We start from the raw sequence: 18100 nt of genomic DNA on the forward strand, positions 1-18100 counted from the left end.
CCAGCCGCCCAGTATGTGGTTTACCTAATGCTTGACCAGTTTTTGCCGATTTTTCTCCGCCTCTTTCATTGGAGCTATATAGTGGCGCTTAAACATGTCATAGATGGAGAAGTAGACGGCACTCATCAGTCCTGCCTTGAGCAGAGTGGGCAACATTCCCTTATAGAAGCCCCCGAGTCCTTCCTCCCGGAACGTGGTGCTGATGCAGCCCAGGATCGTAGGGCACTCTGGGTTGCGGCCAAAGGTCTTACGTTCCTGTTTGAAGGCCATCAGCTGGATGCGCTTTTTAAGCAGGTCCGCCGGGTATACGATCATCTTGGCCAACACCCCGGACAGCGCCCCATTGAGGAAGAGGAAGGCGCCGTGGATTTCCTGGCGCTGGTCGGGAGGCTTGGCCATCAGGACAGCCGCGTTTAGGTACTTGTAGAAGAGAAAGTTTGCCCCTACCAGCGGGAACACCTGCACAAGCGTGAAGGGTAATCCTCGCGAAAGACCCATCCAGCCTTCCATCTTATAGACCTTTCGAAGTCCGGTAAAAGTGTTCATCTGACTGCGGCGCGAGGAGGGATCTGCGGCCACCATCTGCGTTCTTACCACGTCGAACGGCTGGGCTGCCACGGCTCCCAGACATCCGGCTATGCCGCCGCAGATGAAAAACATGAGGAAGGGGCGCTCCCTCCAGTAGTCGAACTGGTGGGCCATGGAGCGAAGCTGTTCGTAGGACCAGAACTGCACCAGAGCGTACGAAATGCTCAGAACCTGGCCGGAGTTGTGGCCACGGAACATGCCGCGCATTCCCTCCTCGGCGTACACCGACTTAAAAGCGTGGATTACTCCACGGTATTTGGACCCCTTATGGTTGGTGACCGGTTCCACTTGCATTTGGAATCGGATCTTCAGCACGTCCAGCGGCTGGGTTATGGTACGCGTCGCAGCTCCGGCGATTCCGCCGCCGACGGCCTGCATTACCTGGACTTCCACCGAGTTTTCGGGCATCGGATGTGGCGACGATGAGGGGACGGATTGGCTTTCGGTCCGGGGCGAGCTCCCCAGCACGGCAGGAGCTATTCACTGTACAGATGAGGACGAAGTGGTGTGTTGTCATTCCGCAAGCTAAATTTCCTGCTACTGTATAAGAATGCGGCTAGGCTTGTATTAAGCTCTGGCCAATTACACAGTATTTTCCAATTTAATATTTAGTCGAAATTTTAAAATACACAATAATTTCTCTGACAATAATGTAAAAGCTTAAAATTAGTGAGTTGTCTACGTACTTTGGTTGGGGTCTGCATATGAATGTATATACATTTGTATGTTTGTATTGGTTGTCGCAGTATTAATCCCTTCGATCTCTTTCAGCTGTCGCCAAGCACCAGGTTGTCGCGTACACGCAGAGGTCGCAGGTCAAGCACGAGAACCGGCACATCCAGCTGGTGCGGGAGTACGGCTTCCACCCGCGCACCAAGGCCTCCGTGGAGGACGGCGACGTGCTGCCCCGCAAGTTCGAGCCCTTTCCGGAGCACATGTACGGAAAGCCGCTGGAGGAGATTGACACCTTCATTTACGAGGAGGTGAGTACTGCCGCGTTCAAAATTCCCTCATTATCCGCGGCATCGCCTCAGTTGGCCGCCCATTGGCTCTAATTAAAAAGTCACAGGCAGGCGACCAGACCCCAGATCCGTGTTCTCGTGGTAGGTGTCCTCGTGGTGGCAGGTGCAGGCGGCGGAAATGGAACACGGCGCGCGGCTGTTGCTGCTTTTGTTTTGATACCGTCGCCTCGCTGCACTTGCCCCATTGTGGGCACAAGTGGAAGTGCACTTTGGCGCAGGGAAACTGCGGTTAATGGAAACGCCTAGAACGGCCCTCGTGGGTCCTCGAAAGCCGAAAAGGAAATCAGCGTAAATGCCGCTCGCTCGTTAAATTTCAAAGCCGGGAATAAATTTTGGAACTATGTACATCAAACAAAGGACACACAGTTGCAAACACGTCTGCCCAAGTGTGAGTGTAGGCATGAACTCGGTGCTGGAAATATGGGTCATGTCATGCACAGGGCTCCGGGCAGCGAAGTTGACAGCCGTATTTACGTGACTCAAACAAACTGGCCGGAGCCGCTGCCGCAGCAGCCGCAGAGGACAAATTATAGGCGAACATGCAAGTGTACTCAAGACTTGGCGGCTTTCGCGCCACGTGTCGTGGCGAAATAATTCCGGATAGCGGCCTAGCCGGACGAACTGGACTGGACTGGGCTGGGCTGAACAAACATGCAAGTGGCCAGCACACGGTGGTGCACTATAATGGGAGTTACGGGGAGCGATAAGATGAGCGTACCTGTGACGCCGAGTGATGTGTTTATCGATCTACCGGACATCCACTAAGCCCAAGACAAACAAAGTCCGGCAATCTATAATTAAATCTTATTGGCGACATGCTCGCAGTCCGGGAACATCCCATTGCGAATCTCGACGCTCTTTCTGGGTCACTTCTGCGACGAGTGCTGCAATATTGTCTGCTCACATTCCCACATTCCACATTCTATAATTAATTCCTGAATTGTTAGGAGAACAGAATATCTCCGGTTGACCGCACGGCTTTGTTTAATCCATTTCACAGAATCAGCCAACTCCCAGAGTTTGCGTCATCTGCGCAGCACATCGAATCTTAGTATTGTGACCAGTGATTTCTTTGGAGCAATACAGTTGGTGTCATAAGCTTATTATTGACTTTAAATTTAATGCGCTCTGAAAATACAGGGTATTAAATAATTAAAACTTTCGACTATGCTAGTAGGCGCTCAGTGACTATTGGTGATGCCCTGGGAACTGAGCAAACCAAACATTCAGACCATGGCTTTGAGTAACATCCCTAACCAAACAGCGTAGCCAATCGCCCAGCAACCCAGTATCTCCCATCCGAAGCCCATACTGCTCGTCTGCTATGAAAATGGGCTGCATGGCTTTCAAACAGCCACTGCAGGTGCAGAATCAAAGTGCTTAATTGCATTTTAATGGCCATCTACTGACAAACAACACCCGTCTGCTCGTCTCCGGCGACACGATAAGACACAGACGCCGCATGTTTGCCTGGAATCTCTACAAGCTTCTACACAGCTTTTCATTTCGGGCACTTAAAAGTACACACGCTTATCCCTAAGCTGCTTGCCGTAACCACCAACAGCATTTCAGGAAGGGAACTGGAAAGGCATGCAAATTTACAGGCAAGCCCACAAAATGGTAAATGGCAAAATGCCACCCAATCGAAATTTCTGCTTGCTACATTAAAATTTCTGCTTACTTGGCTGAGCGACGTTTATGTGTGTATTCCAGTGACAAACGACCTTCAGACGAGTGGTCTGGAGGGGGGTCGGACGCTAGTGGGCCAGCCGAAACATCATCCTCGGCAGGCACATCTGCATATATAATTGAAGAAATCAGGGCGCTAATGAACAACCCAGTGTGACCTGGGCGGCTGCCTTAAGGTTTACTTTTCGTTGCTCCCCTCTGGAGGCAAACAAATCGATTTTCCGAACATGGCCAAGGGGCAGGAGCGGAACGTTCCTCCAACCGACTGCGCCTTGAATAATCGTATTAGCCGATTTGTAGGCAATTTATTGCCCTGCCTCGAGCTGATCAATGTTTAATGTGGTCTTCCGATGGGCACCAAGTGGATCCAATCCGCCGGTTGGCCGATAAGCATCAATCGCCATGGCACCCAGGGCTAACGTGGCTAAAATCTGTAATCTCAACAGCAAAACACTTTTGCCAAAACGTGCTCTCGCGTTCACGCACATATAGACACATGATTCGCGAATGTGGTTATGTCGAAAGAGCACGCTTGCCCTTTTCTCACCGCTCTCTTTCTTTCACTCTTATTAACAACGCATGATTTAGTTGTGGAATCTTGGCGAAAATCTAGTAATTTATTAGAATCAATTTTTACGTGAATTTAAAATGCACATGTACGTTTGTGTGAAAACTGGTTTGCAAAATTACTTGAGGGCCACCATTTTGGGGCTGCCCTGTCGGCGTTTTTCGTTTCGGTGTTAGCATCAATCAAGAGTTCCTGAAACGAAGAGGGGATTTGGATTAGAACCTCGCGTGCGGGAAACGGGATATATATTGGGTTGGGAAAGGGTGCTCCCAGAGGCTGCGACCAGCGGATGAACTCACCATTTAGTGGGCAATGCCGCTGCGCTTACTTGGACCTTGCACGCATCTTTCTGCGCTTACGCTTCAACCTACGCATACGCTTCTTACGCCACTGCAAACGATAAAAATCACTGTCAGTTGCTGTTCACTCGCGTTCAACACTATGTTCGAAAGGGAAAATTTAATTTTTCACAATTTATTACCTTAGCTCTCATTTTCCTTCTGGTCTGGACGACGGTTTGAGAACGAAAGAACGAATATAAAACGGAAGTCGGCGTGCTAGGCTCGCGTGTCTATTTGACAGCTCGCCGAAGGGTTGCTTTGGTGCGATAGATGCCTATCGATAGTGGCGCTGCCACCTAAGGCTGCCATTTGGCAACATTGCCACTTATTTTGCGCTCTGGTGCTGCCATATCCGATTTCATTTTAATGAGATTTAACAAGAAAGTCCTGTTTAATTGGAGGCAGTGCAGTGCCAAACAAGTGGGATAGAAATTGGGAGTAGGCAACGCTTGGGACCACATTGCGAGGTGCTCCAACTGGAATACTGGAATCCTCCAGCAAACAGCACCCTGTACTAAGCGCGCTTTTTTCAAATTTCAGACCTTCTGTGTAGTATCCAAGCGGTTCCGGAAGAACTACATCCATCGCTTCACGGGCACCAAGAGCCTCTTCCTCTTCTACCCATGGAGCCCAGCAAGGCGCGTTTGCGTCTACATCGCCACCAACCAGTTCTTCGACTACTGCGTCATGGCCACCATTCTGTTCAACTGCATCTTCCTGGCCATGACGGAGACCGTGGAAGAGGCGGAGTACATCTTTCTGGCAATTTACTCTATCGAAATGGTCATCAAGATTATTGCCAAGGGCTTTCTGCTCAACAAGTACACGTATCTGCGAAACCCGTGGAATTGGCTGGACTTCGTGGTAATTACTAGTGGCTACGCCACCATCGGCATGGAGGTGGGCAACCTGGCGGGGCTGCGCACTTTTCGCGTGCTGCGCGCCCTCAAGACGGTGTCCATCATGCCCGGATTGAAGACGATCATCAACGCGTTGCTGCACTCCTTCCGCCAGCTGGCGGAGGTCATGACGCTGACCATCTTCTGTCTGATGGTCTTCGCGCTCTTTGCCCTCCAGGTATACATGGGCGAGCTGCGCAATAAGTGCGTGCGCCAGGTTCCCACCGACTGGACGAACGTCTCTCATACGGACTGGCAGATGTGAGTTGTGCAAGGAGTCTGACTTTAAGGTCAGAAGTGCGATCTAATCGATGATTTGATTCGTTTTAGCTGGGTCAACGACACCGACAACTGGCTATATGACGAGGATGAACTGCCCGTGCTGTGTGGTAACTTAACTGGAGCCCGACACTGCCCTTTCGAGTACGTGTGCCTCTGCGTAGGCGAGAATCCCAATCATGGCTACACCAACTTTGACAACTTTATGTGGTCCATGCTGACGACATTCCAGCTAATCACGCTCGACTACTGGGAGAATGTATATAACATGGTTGGTTTTTGAGGTTCCTTGTGTTGTGCGTGTCTAATTCAGTGACATTTCTTCAAGGTACTGGCAACATGTGGTCCTATGAGCGTCTCCTTCTTTACGGTGGTGGTTTTCTTTGGTTCGTTTTATCTAATCAATCTGATGTTGGCTGTAGTGGCGTTAAGTTACGAGGAGGAAGCAGAGATAACAAACGAGGTGAGTCCGTCAAATCTCTATCTGGCGCAATACTAAAGTTGTAATGGCTTTGCAGGAACGCAAGAAGGATCTCTTGGACCATCGGGATGACTCCACTTTTAGCTTCGATCCCTCGGTGCTCAACGTAAAAAAACTAAACAAGAACAACAAAAAAAAGATCGACTCACGGAAAGGAGTCCTCTTGGCATCGTACAGCAAGAAAAAAACTAGGCGAAAAAAAACCAAAGGCGGAAAGGAAGGTGGCACCAACGGCAATGGGAACGGCAGCAACGGGGACGACAACAAATCCCATTCGGCCACCCCCAGCCCTGGACCAAGTCCCCGCCATAGCGCAACTGAACGCCCCTCGGCACTTACTATGCAAGCTCAAAAACAATACCAGCAGATGGAGCAGCAGCACAAGCTGGCCAAATCAGGTAGTGGCGGTAGCAACACTTCAATGGCCCCTACGCCCAAGGGGCGCATCAGCTTCCAGGACACCGGTATGGGCGTAAAGAACCCTAATATGCTTTACCCCTCGGATTACAAAGGCCAGCTCATCGCCAGCAGCGGTCAGCCGAGCTCAAACTCAAGCGGCGTGAACCGCGAGTCCTCGCAGGACGACTCTGGGGTAGTGGACGATCACGAGGAACAAGATACGACGAACGATATGGGGCACGTGTCCACCGTTGAGCTGGCTCTCTCTCCACGCGAGGTACGCCTTATTAAATGCAATGGAAACATTGCCCGCATCAAGAACCACAATGTGTACGCCCTGCACCAGGAATTCTCTTCGGAGGTGGTGGTGATCGGTAAGAAATAAGTTTGGTTGGATGGACACTTTATACGCAAATAACACCATTTCAGATGACCTACCCGACCGAAACTGTGATCGCTGCGTTCATTGGTGCACCGACTATGAAAGCTGGCTACAATTTCAAAACTGCCTATACAAGGTAGTGAGGGATCCCCTTTTCGAGCTGGCCATCACACTTTGCATCGTGTTAAACACAGCCTTTTTGGCCATGGAACACCATGGGATGAGTGAGAGCTTCCGCAACGCCCTGGATGTGGGAAACAAAGTGAGTGTAACATTGCCGACCACCAGAATAAACCTAATTTTTTCTTTCCCTCTTAGGTCTTTACGTCAATTTTCACGTTTGAGTGCATTGTCAAGCTAATGGCTCTGTCTAAAGATTTTTTTCTTTGCGGATGGAACATTTTCGACCTTCTTATCGTTACTGCGAGCTTGCTGGATATAATATTTGAGTTGGTTGATGGCTTGAGTGTCTTGCGTGGCTTGCGTTTGGTAGGAGGACATCACCTAGTTTTCAATTTCGGATTTTCATATTTAATTTTTCCAGCTAAGGGTATTAAAATTGGCTCAATCGTGGACTACAATGAAAGTGCTGCTTAGCATTATAATCTCGACGATCGGCGCTCTTGGCAATCTCACGCTCATTTTGGTCATAGTTATCTACATATTCGCTGTTATCGGCATGCAACTGTTCTCCAAAGACTATACGCCCGAGAAGTTTGATCCAGATCCAGTGCCAAGGCAAGACCAAAATGAAATCTATGAAAGATTTTATATTAATTATATGTATACCCTTGAACAGATGGAATTTCAATGACTTCTTTCACTCATTTATGATGATCTTTCGCATTCTGTGCGGCGAATGGATCGAGCCTCTTTGGGATTGTATGCGAGCCGAAGAAGAGGTATGGCCCTACGGCTAATAACTAATATCTGAAAGTTACTAAAATTTGATATAATTTTCCAGCAAGGAGCCTCCACCTGCTTTGCCATTTTCCTGCCGACCCTAGTGATGGGAAACTTCATGGTGCTTAACTTGTTCTTGGCCTTGTTGCTCAACAGTTTTAACTCCGAGGAGCTCAAGTCGAAAAAAGAGGCAAGTCAAATGTTCCGAATGCCTATATTTTGATCCCAGTTTCTTAGCGTTCGTGAATGTATATGTCTTTATGTCTATGTGTGTACCAGAAAAGGTACTTAAACAACCTAATAACTAAATCCGAAAATCTCGAAAAGCGATGGGGGAGGGATCATCTCTCCCGTGTCATTAAACAATCCATTAAAATGGTTAAGATGATCGATTGTTTGGTCGAACTATTAATGTATGATTTGAATTTGTCTTGCACTTTATGTGGTGTTCGGTATTTGTGTGTCTCTGAGTGTAAGAATTTTGCTTTATCATGATCGCGCGATAGCACACCCATTTGAATTTCCAGTTGAATTATACACCATACGATTTGTGGCACTCCTCTGTTTCCACAAGCAAAACCGATTATCATTTTCATGTTTTTAAAAATCCTACTAAATTTAATCGCTGTCTGTATTGTGTTACTAACTGTGCTAAATGTTCATACTCTCTTATTTAAGCAAAACTATAATAACCCCACTCAGCACAGGAGTCAAAGACGCCCTTTGCTGGGTTCTTTAGTTCGGCCCCGTCCGAAAACTGTTTCCGCGATGTTTGTTCTGAAAAAATTAGCAATCACTTAAATCGCATTCAGCTCAGAGTCAGAACAGACCTCGCTTAAGTCTTTTTGTACGTCTACATGTAAAAAAAATCTTAAAAATGCACTAAAGCGTATTCCAATTAACCGAATTTCTGTCGTCAACTCTGCACAATGCGTTTTAAATCTTAACTTGCGACACAAAAAACACCAAACACTAAACACAATCTTAAACCCAATCAAAACGAAACTTAAACAATTTAAATACACTGAAAACGTTAAACAGATTTTCAAGAAGAAGGTAATTTTTTTAACTAAACTTCTTACTTGCTTTAAACTTGCTTGCCTCGTTTGCGTTAACCAATCCATATCTAAATCCAGACATACTGTATGTGTAAATATTTACGTATAGAGTAGTAAAAAGTCGATCAGGATATATATGTACGTTATATTTTTTATGTTGCCTGCCCTTAGCATAAGTCGTATTCAGTTTTGTATGCATTGGATCCCCAATTGTATTGATGTCTATTCAAAAAGAAACATGTAGCGGACTATTTAGTTGAGTTTCACCCTTAGGCTTCGCTGTGTTCTAATGTTTTGCCATCTCTGACCCAAATAGGAAGTGGGCGAGGAGTCCAAGTTGGCAAGGAGTATCGAACGAGTGCGCGATCTGATTCGCAAGAAGCGACAAGAGCGCAAGGATCGCAAGGAACGAAAGTTTGCTGAGAAGTTCCAGCAGATCGTAATAGACGCCCAGCAGGCGCATGCTCAGACTCACTCCCATCAGGCTGCAGTTGGTCTGGAGAGAGGCGACAAGCCCGGTGTGCTGGCCGAAACCAAGTTTCATAGATTGAGCTATCAGGTAAAGTCTTTCATATCACATTTGAACAATGAAATTAACCCTTATCTTTCTCAGGAATCTATGAATCGCCCAGTTTCTGGATCCGATTTTGGCTTCCAGATTCCTCTGCATGACGGGCTGCATACGATAGTCGATGGCCTTGAGTATGATGACACGGGAGACTTGCCAGAGCAGATCCAGCTACAGGCGCATCCACTGCCACCCACTTCAGACTCGATGCCACCTACGTATGAAAGTGCTATGATGGCCACCACTGGAGGCTCATTTTCCTCTGTCAATGGAAACGGGACCTGCCAAAATCTAACGCCGTTCGTCCATTCGGAGCGCCGGCTGCAGCACCAAATCTCTTCGGGAGTGAGCACCCAACAGAACGATTCACGCGAGGAGGCTACCTACACAGAATCAATCGAGCTGCGCCTGCTGGGCCAATACAATTCAACCGATACAGACCCGTACGCTAACGATCAAAGGAGCGGCTGTGGTTCCTTTAACCGAGGCGACTCACTGCAGGACAACTCATCGCGGCGCTATGGAAGCGAAGAGCACGACGAGGCCTATCTCAAGTATCAGAAGTCCCTGCTGACGCGATCACCTAGCTACCGAAAGTCACTGGATCGCTTATCCCAATCTAGTGGGCAGTCTCAGCGCTCATTGCTCAAGTCAGAAGAGGCTGAGATGCGGCGACATTCCATCGGTCAGTCCCTGAACTCCATATCTATTGAACAGGATGAACTGCTGTCTCAGCAGGGCAATTTGCGAGAGGAACTGCTCAACTGCGACCAAAAGGAACTATTTCAGTTCCTGCAGGAGGAAGAGGATCTGCAAAAAGGGACCAACCTGAGCCGTATCTCAAATGTCATGAGATCCCGACGACCGTCTAGTCAGATGGGACAGCCTGAGAACGAATCATTGGTGGAACACTCAGAGTTTGACAATATAATTCAGAGTTTTGAGAAAGAACTAGAAGAGATCAAGCGATCCACCACATCGTTAGAGCGCAAACTTTCCAACCTTTCAGAGCCCTCTCCGGCGGCCGATGAAGCCACTAAAGCCATTATGGAGCACATTGCTATCATTACAGGAGCCTCCGAGCGATCGGCCGCCGACGAGGTAGTGCTCCCCTTAAACCCGTACGACAGTTATGACCTGTCAAGCGTACCACGACGTTCGCAATCCGTCAGCGCAGCCGCTCAGCGCCAGTCCGTAAAACTAAAGCGTCGCAGCTTAGAAAAACAACGCAAGATCGATGAGGACTTTAGCATCTCAAATGAGATACGCAAAATCTGTGATCAAATCCACGCCCCCTTCGTGGCCATGGAAGCAATGGCAGTCGCAGCCACCAGCGCCAGCCAGGCGCAACCTAATCAATCACCCTTTCTCAGGCGAAAGGTCGATCCGTTCACAGTGCAGTTTGATCGCTTCAAGCGTCTTTCCCTAATTGAGCGCGTGGAGGAAGTACCCGAGGAGGAGAAGCCTATCTCGACGCTACGCATTGAGTCGGAGAAGATGCCGCGCAAGTTTCAGCATGGTCCCGACCAGCTGCGTCTGGACAGCCTCTCTCTAAAGAGCACGAACTCGTACGAAAACCTCCTGATCCAGAAACAAAAGCTGGGCATGGCCACGCCACCCGCCGCTACTCCTGCTACTCCGCCTACCTCCTTAAAATCGAGCATCGAGCCACCGACACTGGCGCAAATTTCATCGCTAAAAACCACCCCGCCGCTGGCTGCTCTTACCGAGCACCAGCAGCACTTTCATGCCACTAGCATTCAAGCAGCACCCACTCACGCCCACGCCCATGCCCACTCTCAGGCACATGCTCACTCAATGGCTGGGCAGCGGCGACGCATGGAGCATCCACAATCGACGCTAGACAAAGCCGCATCCTTCCAGTCAGCGCGCACCGAGTCGCACAGCTCGGGAGCGGCAGACACAAGCTCAGCCCTGGCTCTGGCCATGGCCCAAAAGACTGAGCAGTCGCAGTCGACGGCGCCAGATGCCACCCAGAAGCCGTCTGCATTTACGCGACTGACCGAAAAACCATGGCATTGTTTGGTTTCCTACGTAGACGATCTCACTGTCGGTGGGAGGCGTAACTCGCAGGGAGCTTACAATGATCCCATGACTTTTCCGAGCTACGGGGCCACAAAGGCCGCCAAGGTGCCTGACGATTGTTTTCCTCAGAAGTGCTACGATCAGTAAGTATTCCTCAGCGTTCCTGCGCTCCTGCGCTTTCTAATTCTGACTCCTTTTCAGTTTCTACTTTCGCTGCCCCTGGTTCATGAGCTGCATGGACACGCAGAGCGCCAAGCACTGGACGCGCGTGAGGACGGCTGTCTTAACGGTTGTCGATACTCCGGCCTTTGAGTGGTTTGTGTTGGTGCTGATCTTTGCGTCAAGTATCACGCTCTGCTTCGAGGACATTAACCTGGACAAGAACAAGACGCTAAAAAGAGTGCTATACTGGATTAACTTCTCCTTCTGTCTGATTTTCGTCGTTGAAATGATCCTCAAGTGGCTGGCCCTCGGATTTTCCAAGTACTTTACCAGCTTCTGGACCATTCTTGATTTCATCATAGTGTTTGTAAGTCTCATTAATAAAAATGTATTGTACGAATACTTCTAACCAACTTGTTCTCCTCCAGGTATCAGTATTCTCGCTGCTTATTGAAGAGAATGAGAACCTTAAGGTCCTAAGATCGCTACGCACACTACGAGCTTTGCGTCCGCTGAGAGCCATCTCTCGGTAAGTTGACCAATTATTGGTCTCCCGATAGGCTGCACCACAACCTTCTCAGACATACGTGCATCCGATGAAGAAAGCTATCTGCGTAGGAACTTCCGTCACTACTTCTCGTTCATCCTCTATCACTACTGATCTATTGTATCTTTTTGGGGAGGAGTTGGTCAAACCGAGCGATGCGATCCAAGCCGTGTGCAGTGTTTAATACAATCTCGTCTTCTTTATGAATTTCGAATAGAAATACGTACTCGTAGAACACGCATTGCATCGTCCTCGCCTCCGTCCTTGTCCTCGTCCTCGTCCTTGAATCTGTTTAGTCTGTAGTTAAAGTATAGACCTTTCCTATGCCTCTGTAGTTTTGGTATGTTGTAGAAATATAAAAGAAAACATGTATATATGTAAGATAAGCTAGCTAAATAGTTGACTAAGCAGATGAGTTCCACTCCACCATCCATACACCACTTTTAAAAGTAGCCATTTGACCACGACCACTTAGCACTTTCCCGGCATATTTGAGACGACATGTGTCCATCACGTTATTGCTGCTGGCATTTCATCGATCATTTCTATTCCAGGTGGCAAGGAATGCGAATTGTAGTAAACGCTCTCATGTATGCAATACCATCAATTTTCAATGTTCTTTTGGTTTGTTTGGTTTTTTGGTTGATCTTCTCAATAATGGGTGTTCAGTTCTTTGGTGGTAAATTTTTTAAGTGCGTTAATGAGATGGGCGAGCTACTGCCGATTACTGTAAGTATTCTGGTGGATGTTCAGATGCAGCTTCATACCAATTAACACCTGAGATATTATTAATCATTTCATATTCCAGGAGGTTAACGACAAGTGGGACTGCATCGAACAGAACTACACGTGGATTAACTCTAAGATTACTTTCGACCACGTGGGGATGGGCTATCTGGCCCTGCTGCAAGTGGCGACCTTCGAGGGCTGGATGGAGGTAATGGCCGACGCTGTTGATGCTCGTGGAGTGGACCTGCAACCGCAGCGGGAAGCCAACCTATATGCGTATATTTATTTTGTTATATTTATTGTGTGCGGATCGTTCTTCACACTGAATCTATTCATTGGAGTTATTATTGATAACTTTAACATGCTTAAGAAGAAGGTAAGTCCTTTGGCCTATGCTCCTGCCCGGTCAGCTTCTTTGCAACCACACTTAAATCACCTGTACAAACGCAAACCATATATGATCCATCTTTGATTTGAATCGATGTATTCCGTTCGAATCGCCGTCATAATGTGTAAATTTATCCGTGTTATTGTGTTGCTATGTTGTGACAGTTGTTCATTGAATATCTTTTGCATACCGCTTAGTGGGTTACATAACTGTGGATTGTATATATTTAATTAAATGTTCATTTTATTCTCATCACTTTTATAGTATGAAGGAGGAGTGTTGGAAATGTTTCTCACCGAATCTCAAAAACACTATTACACGGCTATGAAAAAATTGGGACGAAAGAAACCACAGAAAGTTATTAAGCGACCTATAAATCATTTTTTAGCTATGTTTTATGATTTATCCAATTCGAGAAGGTAAACAAACCCGTCAATCAACCATTGATCCAATCAATCTCAATCTAAGAACAGCAAATACGTATATCTACTTATAGTTTGTACTTACTATTAGTCTGACTCTGTCCTCTATGAACTCTTTTTGTACTTTTGTACCAACTTGTATGCTAAAGCTTAGTTGCTTAGGTTAGGCCCACAACACATCTATAGAATGTTTCTGATTTGGTGATAAAATTCATTTAAACACTTGAAATTTCCGACATTTTTGGTCAAAGCCGGTGCTTGTCTCAAGCAAGCACCGTCAAAAATGACTCTATCTTCTGTATTTTTAATCTGTGTATACTATATTCAAATGCATACCCCTTGAAGTTTTGTAGAGCACATTTTGCTATGATACTTAACGACTGAACTAATCGAAATATCAGACCCTCCGCACTCTAGGCATGCTCTATCTATCGGATGAGTAGCAGTCCTTTGGCTTCAAGATCCGACCCTTTAATAGCTCGCCTTTCTATGTACAACCAGCATGAAAAACATAGTTAGCATTAGAACTAGTTAACTATATGAATCTACTTATAGTGGTGCTCCTCGAAATGCCTGTACATAATCCCCGTCTTTCTGAATTTCTTTAAGCACCGCGAATTCGGCTAGACCGATGTTTAATAGTGTCAAACGAAAATCTAATTAATTATCCACTTTTGTGATGTGCAGGTTCGAGATCGCGATCTTTGTACTGATTTTTCTAAATATGCTTACAATGGGCATAGAGCACTACGATCAGCCTCATGCAGTCTTCTTCATTCTGGAAGTGAGCAACGCCTTTTTCACCACAGTATTTGGTCTAGGTAAGTCGCTGAAATAATTTGCTGTTTATATATTGATGTGTTTAAATGATCTCCATTCCGCAGAAGCCATTGTGAAGATTGTCGGTCTGCGCTACCACTACTTCACAGTCCCATGGAACATGTTCGACTTCCTTCTGGTGCTGGCCTCCATCTTCGGGATTCTGATGGAAGACATCATGATAGACCTGCCCATTAGTCCGACGTTACTTCGGGTGGTCCGCGTCTTTCGCATTGGGCGTATATTGCGGTTGATCAAGGCCGCCAAGGGTATCAGAAAGTTGCTATTCGCTCTCGTAGTGTCCCTGCCCGCCCTCTTTAACATCGGAGCTCTGCTAGGACTGATCACCTTTATCTACGCAATTCTGGGCATGTCGCTGTTCGGAAATGTCAAGCTCCAAGGTGCCCTCGATGACATGGTGAACTTCCAGACCTTCGGGCGCAGCATGCAGTTACTGTTCCGGTTGATGACCTCAGCCGGGTGGAACGACGTCCTTGAGTCCCTGATGATACAGCCGCCCGACTGCGACCCATTTATCCATGGGCACACTAACGGAAACTGCGGTCACCCGCTTCTATCCATTACCTACTTTACGAGCTTTATCATCATCAGCTATATGATTGTGATCAACATGTATATTGCCATTATCCTGGAAAACTTCAATCAGGCGCACCAGGAGGAGGAAATCGGCATCGTCGAGGACGATCTGGAAATGTTTTACATTCGCTGGTCAAAGTATGTGTTTTCTTCCTGACAGTAGGCCTAGCCGTAGGATCTCGCCAAAAGCTGCCTGGAAAACAATTTAAGGAACACTGCTGACTATACCATCTGATTTACTTGCAGATACGATCCACATGCCACCCAATTTATACACTTCTCGCAACTGTCCGATTTTATTGCCTCTCTCGATCCACCATTGGGCATCTCGAAGCCCAATAATGTCGCTTTAGTGTCATTTAATCTACCCATTTCTAGGGGTAATAAAATACACTGTCTCGACATTTTGCACGCGCTCGTTAAGCACGTGCTAGGTCATGTCGAGGAGACCGATAACTTCAAACAGTTGCAGGAACAAATGGATGTCAAGTTCAAGAAACAGTTTCCAACGCGCAAAGAATTGGAAATTGTTTCGTCGACGCGGATCTGGAAGCGCCAGGAAAAGGCGGCCAAGACCATTCAAACGGGCTGGAAGGAATATTTGCGGTACTACAATTACCACAACAGCCCCATTATCTCACTCTAGCATTCTCCGGAGAACTTCCTATCTGATATTTGCGAGTTTCTAATCCTATGGTGTCTCTTCACAGGCGCAAGCGGGAAAAGGAACGCTCCAATTCTGGGGACAGCGCCACTCAAACCTCCAGCCCTGGCGGATGGCAAACAAAACTTTCTGCCCTAAATTTCTTCCACCTTCAGGTGAGTACAGGGATATACTTTATATATGCTAATGCTATAATATGCTCATATTTAATTTTCCGCAGGTGAGTCGTCGAGGCACCGCCTGCTCCAGTCGAGCCTCGTCTCGAAAATCGTCGCGTGCCTCGGATGCATCCGATCTTAGCGAACTAGCTGGGCCCTGGTTGAACCTGCCTCTGATGCTCGTCTCAGGTGCCGACGAAGTAGTCAAGGATATAAAACAGCAAAACGACGAGCTGGGCAAACGGTAGTTATCCAGCAGCACCCATTCCTCTTACTCAAAACAACCACATCGACTCATGACACACACTCCAATAACACACATACTGACACGTAGCCATTCCATGTATGTTTATGTTTCATGGCTGCGATGAATTTGAAATGCAATTTTTAGACGAAAACGAAAGGCTATCCATGCTCATGCCACATGCAACAAGAACATAACCGTCGATCTGCATCGATAAATTAACGTTTTGTGTGTCCACAGTGTATATGAACTTAAGCCCTATTTCTAGCAAATCCTCTTGTATCTCCCTAAACTATGAGTCCCTGCTCGCAGACATGGTCACTGCCGTTCTCAGAAGTGGCTCGCAGCCTAGTGGCTTGAATTATCTAGGTAAAGGCAATCTCCCAGTCATCAGCTGCTTAGCTTAGCTGGCAATCTATAACCTACTACTTACGTACAATCTTAAATCTTACAACAGACAACATCAATAGCAGTATTAAAACAAAAGCAACAAGCAATCTTACCAACTTCGTTTTAAGTTCTCGACTATAACTCATCCACAATCCTTGTATATTCAGATAGATTAAGTATATGTATTTACAGTACCAACTATCCAGTACTCGAATCATTCGACCTTTATACCTAATCTATTTAGTATCTCCATCCAAACTCGACCCTCAACTCGATTCAGCTCATTTCTGCGAACGAAAGCAGTCTGTCAAAAACTCATTTGCAGTCAGAAGCTCCCTACAGCAACTCTTTTCAACTATTAGTCGACAATTATCAGAAAAAGATTCACAGTAATTTCAGCTTTAAAATAATTGAAAAATGTCTATAACAATAATATTAAGATCATTTGTAAGTAGCGGCTTTTCCTTTGAATCCAATCCGTAGATCCACCCATTCCGACCTTACTTGTCTCGCCAAAATTAATTTGCGATGAACACGTGAATGCGCCATTTGATTTAGTTTTGATTGGTTGCTTGGCCTTATATAGATCGTTAAGATAATTTGGCTATCTATAATTACTCTCATTTAGTTTAAATGTAGCTTAACGAACATGCCACCAGGTAATTGGAACTCTAAGACAAAATCACATACCAAATCGATTTCATCGCCATTGATAATGATGTACAGCTTCTTTAGCGTTTAAAGCTTTCCCTATTTCTTTTGTTATTTCGTCAAAAAATTGCAGCTATCGTTGAAACGAAACAATATCCTCGACTTTTATATGTGAACTGACATAAACCTAACATTCTACATCCAGATAATTGAAATTTATGCTTATGATTGTTACTGTTATTCCAACTACTAAACTATTACTATTATTAGCGGTAGCATTTTTGTGGAAGCGCCTAGAGCAAGTCGTCGCCGAAGCTTTTATAATTTCTTTTTGCGTCATCAGGATGCTGTCGATGACAGCTTAACCTCACCTTCAGTACATAGAAAAAGTAATTATTGACAAGTGCCTATTCACCCACCCACTTTCCATTCGACCTAACAACCCACCACCAACAACCATCACTTATTAGACCATTCACAACTCTTGCGCTATTTGTATATACTCCCTGTACAAAGGCACCGCCCGAAAGGCCTGCACCTCGAACCACATCTGCACCACTCTCTGAATCTCAGTTAGTATCAACCTCACTTTTGTGGCCTATCTCCATCCAGATGCATTCCATCGAAAACAGTATTTTGCATTTCTAGTTCTAAGCTTATGTTCTTGAGTCATTAACTGTTACTCTCTGCGATCTCTTTATATCTATATCTATATCTATTCGTCTATCTGACCTACCTGTCTGTCCACACAACCTTCGTACTTGTGCGTTGTGCCATCACGATTGCCTGACACTAATGCGTACATTTCACCCACGACAGCCGCAATGAACAACACGACCAACACCACCTCAAACTCCGCCTCCACCTCCGGCACGGCCTCCTCCACCGCCACCGCCCCAGCCACTGGGTGTGGCCCAGCAGCCACCTCCGCCTCCGACAGCGACCGACACCAGGCGGTGGGGGGTGGGTCGGCTCCTTCACGTAAGCGCGCCTCTAGTTTCATTCGCAAGAAACCGCCCCTAGAAAGAGGTTTGTCAGCACAAAGCGCTTTAAGAGTAAACAAGAACGCTTTTGTCTGTATGTGTGAATTATACTTTCTATCTTTC

General features: G+C 46.6%; 2 protein-coding genes across 5 annotated transcripts in view; one reads left to right on the forward strand and one right to left on the reverse strand.

The window, feature by feature from the left end:
* LOC6618901 (sodium channel protein 60E) overlaps window positions 1-18100 on the forward strand; it is a 30011-nt gene that overhangs the window by 7892 nt on the left and 4019 nt on the right. The window contains exons 3-26 of one of the 4 annotated variants that reach the window (XM_032714148.1): window positions 1360-1571; window positions 4749-5368; window positions 5438-5657; window positions 5715-5849; window positions 5905-6640; window positions 6696-6910; window positions 6967-7137; window positions 7193-7386; window positions 7448-7550; window positions 7613-7741; window positions 8926-9168; window positions 9223-11366; window positions 11425-11752; window positions 11814-11914; window positions 12487-12661; window positions 12741-13037; window positions 13314-13468; window positions 14159-14292; window positions 14356-15025; window positions 15134-15493; window positions 15598-15706; window positions 15772-15953; window positions 16222-16322; window positions 17814-18071. In XM_032714148.1, coding sequence (XP_032570039.1) covers window positions 1360-1571; window positions 4749-5368; window positions 5438-5657; window positions 5715-5849; window positions 5905-6640; window positions 6696-6910; window positions 6967-7137; window positions 7193-7386; window positions 7448-7550; window positions 7613-7741; window positions 8926-9168; window positions 9223-11366; window positions 11425-11752; window positions 11814-11914; window positions 12487-12661; window positions 12741-13037; window positions 13314-13468; window positions 14159-14292; window positions 14356-15025; window positions 15134-15493; window positions 15598-15706; window positions 15772-15953; window positions 16222-16322; window positions 17814-18071 — 7992 coding nt within the window. Of the gene's footprint in view, window positions 1-1359; window positions 1572-4581; window positions 4676-4748; window positions 5369-5437; window positions 5658-5714; window positions 5850-5904; window positions 6641-6695; window positions 6911-6966; window positions 7138-7192; window positions 7387-7447; window positions 7551-7612; window positions 7742-8925; window positions 9169-9222; window positions 11367-11424; window positions 11753-11813; window positions 11915-12486; window positions 12662-12740; window positions 13038-13313; window positions 13469-14158; window positions 14293-14355; window positions 15026-15133; window positions 15494-15597; window positions 15707-15771; window positions 15954-16221; window positions 16323-17264; window positions 17384-17813; window positions 18072-18100 lie in introns of those variants that run through there. The other 3 variants (XM_032714147.1, XM_032714149.1, XM_032714150.1) reach the window with 3 other exon arrangements.
* On the reverse strand, window positions 6-1366 carry LOC6618902 (mitochondrial thiamine pyrophosphate carrier). The gene is made up of 2 exons (XM_002043114.2): window positions 1275-1366; window positions 6-1162 (listed from the first exon to the last, which is right to left on the reverse strand). The coding sequence occupies exon 2, from the start codon at window positions 994-996 to the stop codon at window positions 25-27; it is 972 nt and encodes a 323-aa protein (XP_002043150.1). The 5' UTR covers window positions 997-1162; window positions 1275-1366; the 3' UTR covers window positions 6-24.

The sequence above is a fragment of the Drosophila sechellia genome, chromosome 2R (genome assembly GCF_004382195.2).
Source record: "Drosophila sechellia strain sech25 chromosome 2R, ASM438219v1, whole genome shotgun sequence".
Lineage (NCBI taxonomy): Eukaryota > Metazoa > Arthropoda > Insecta > Diptera > Drosophilidae > Drosophila > Drosophila sechellia.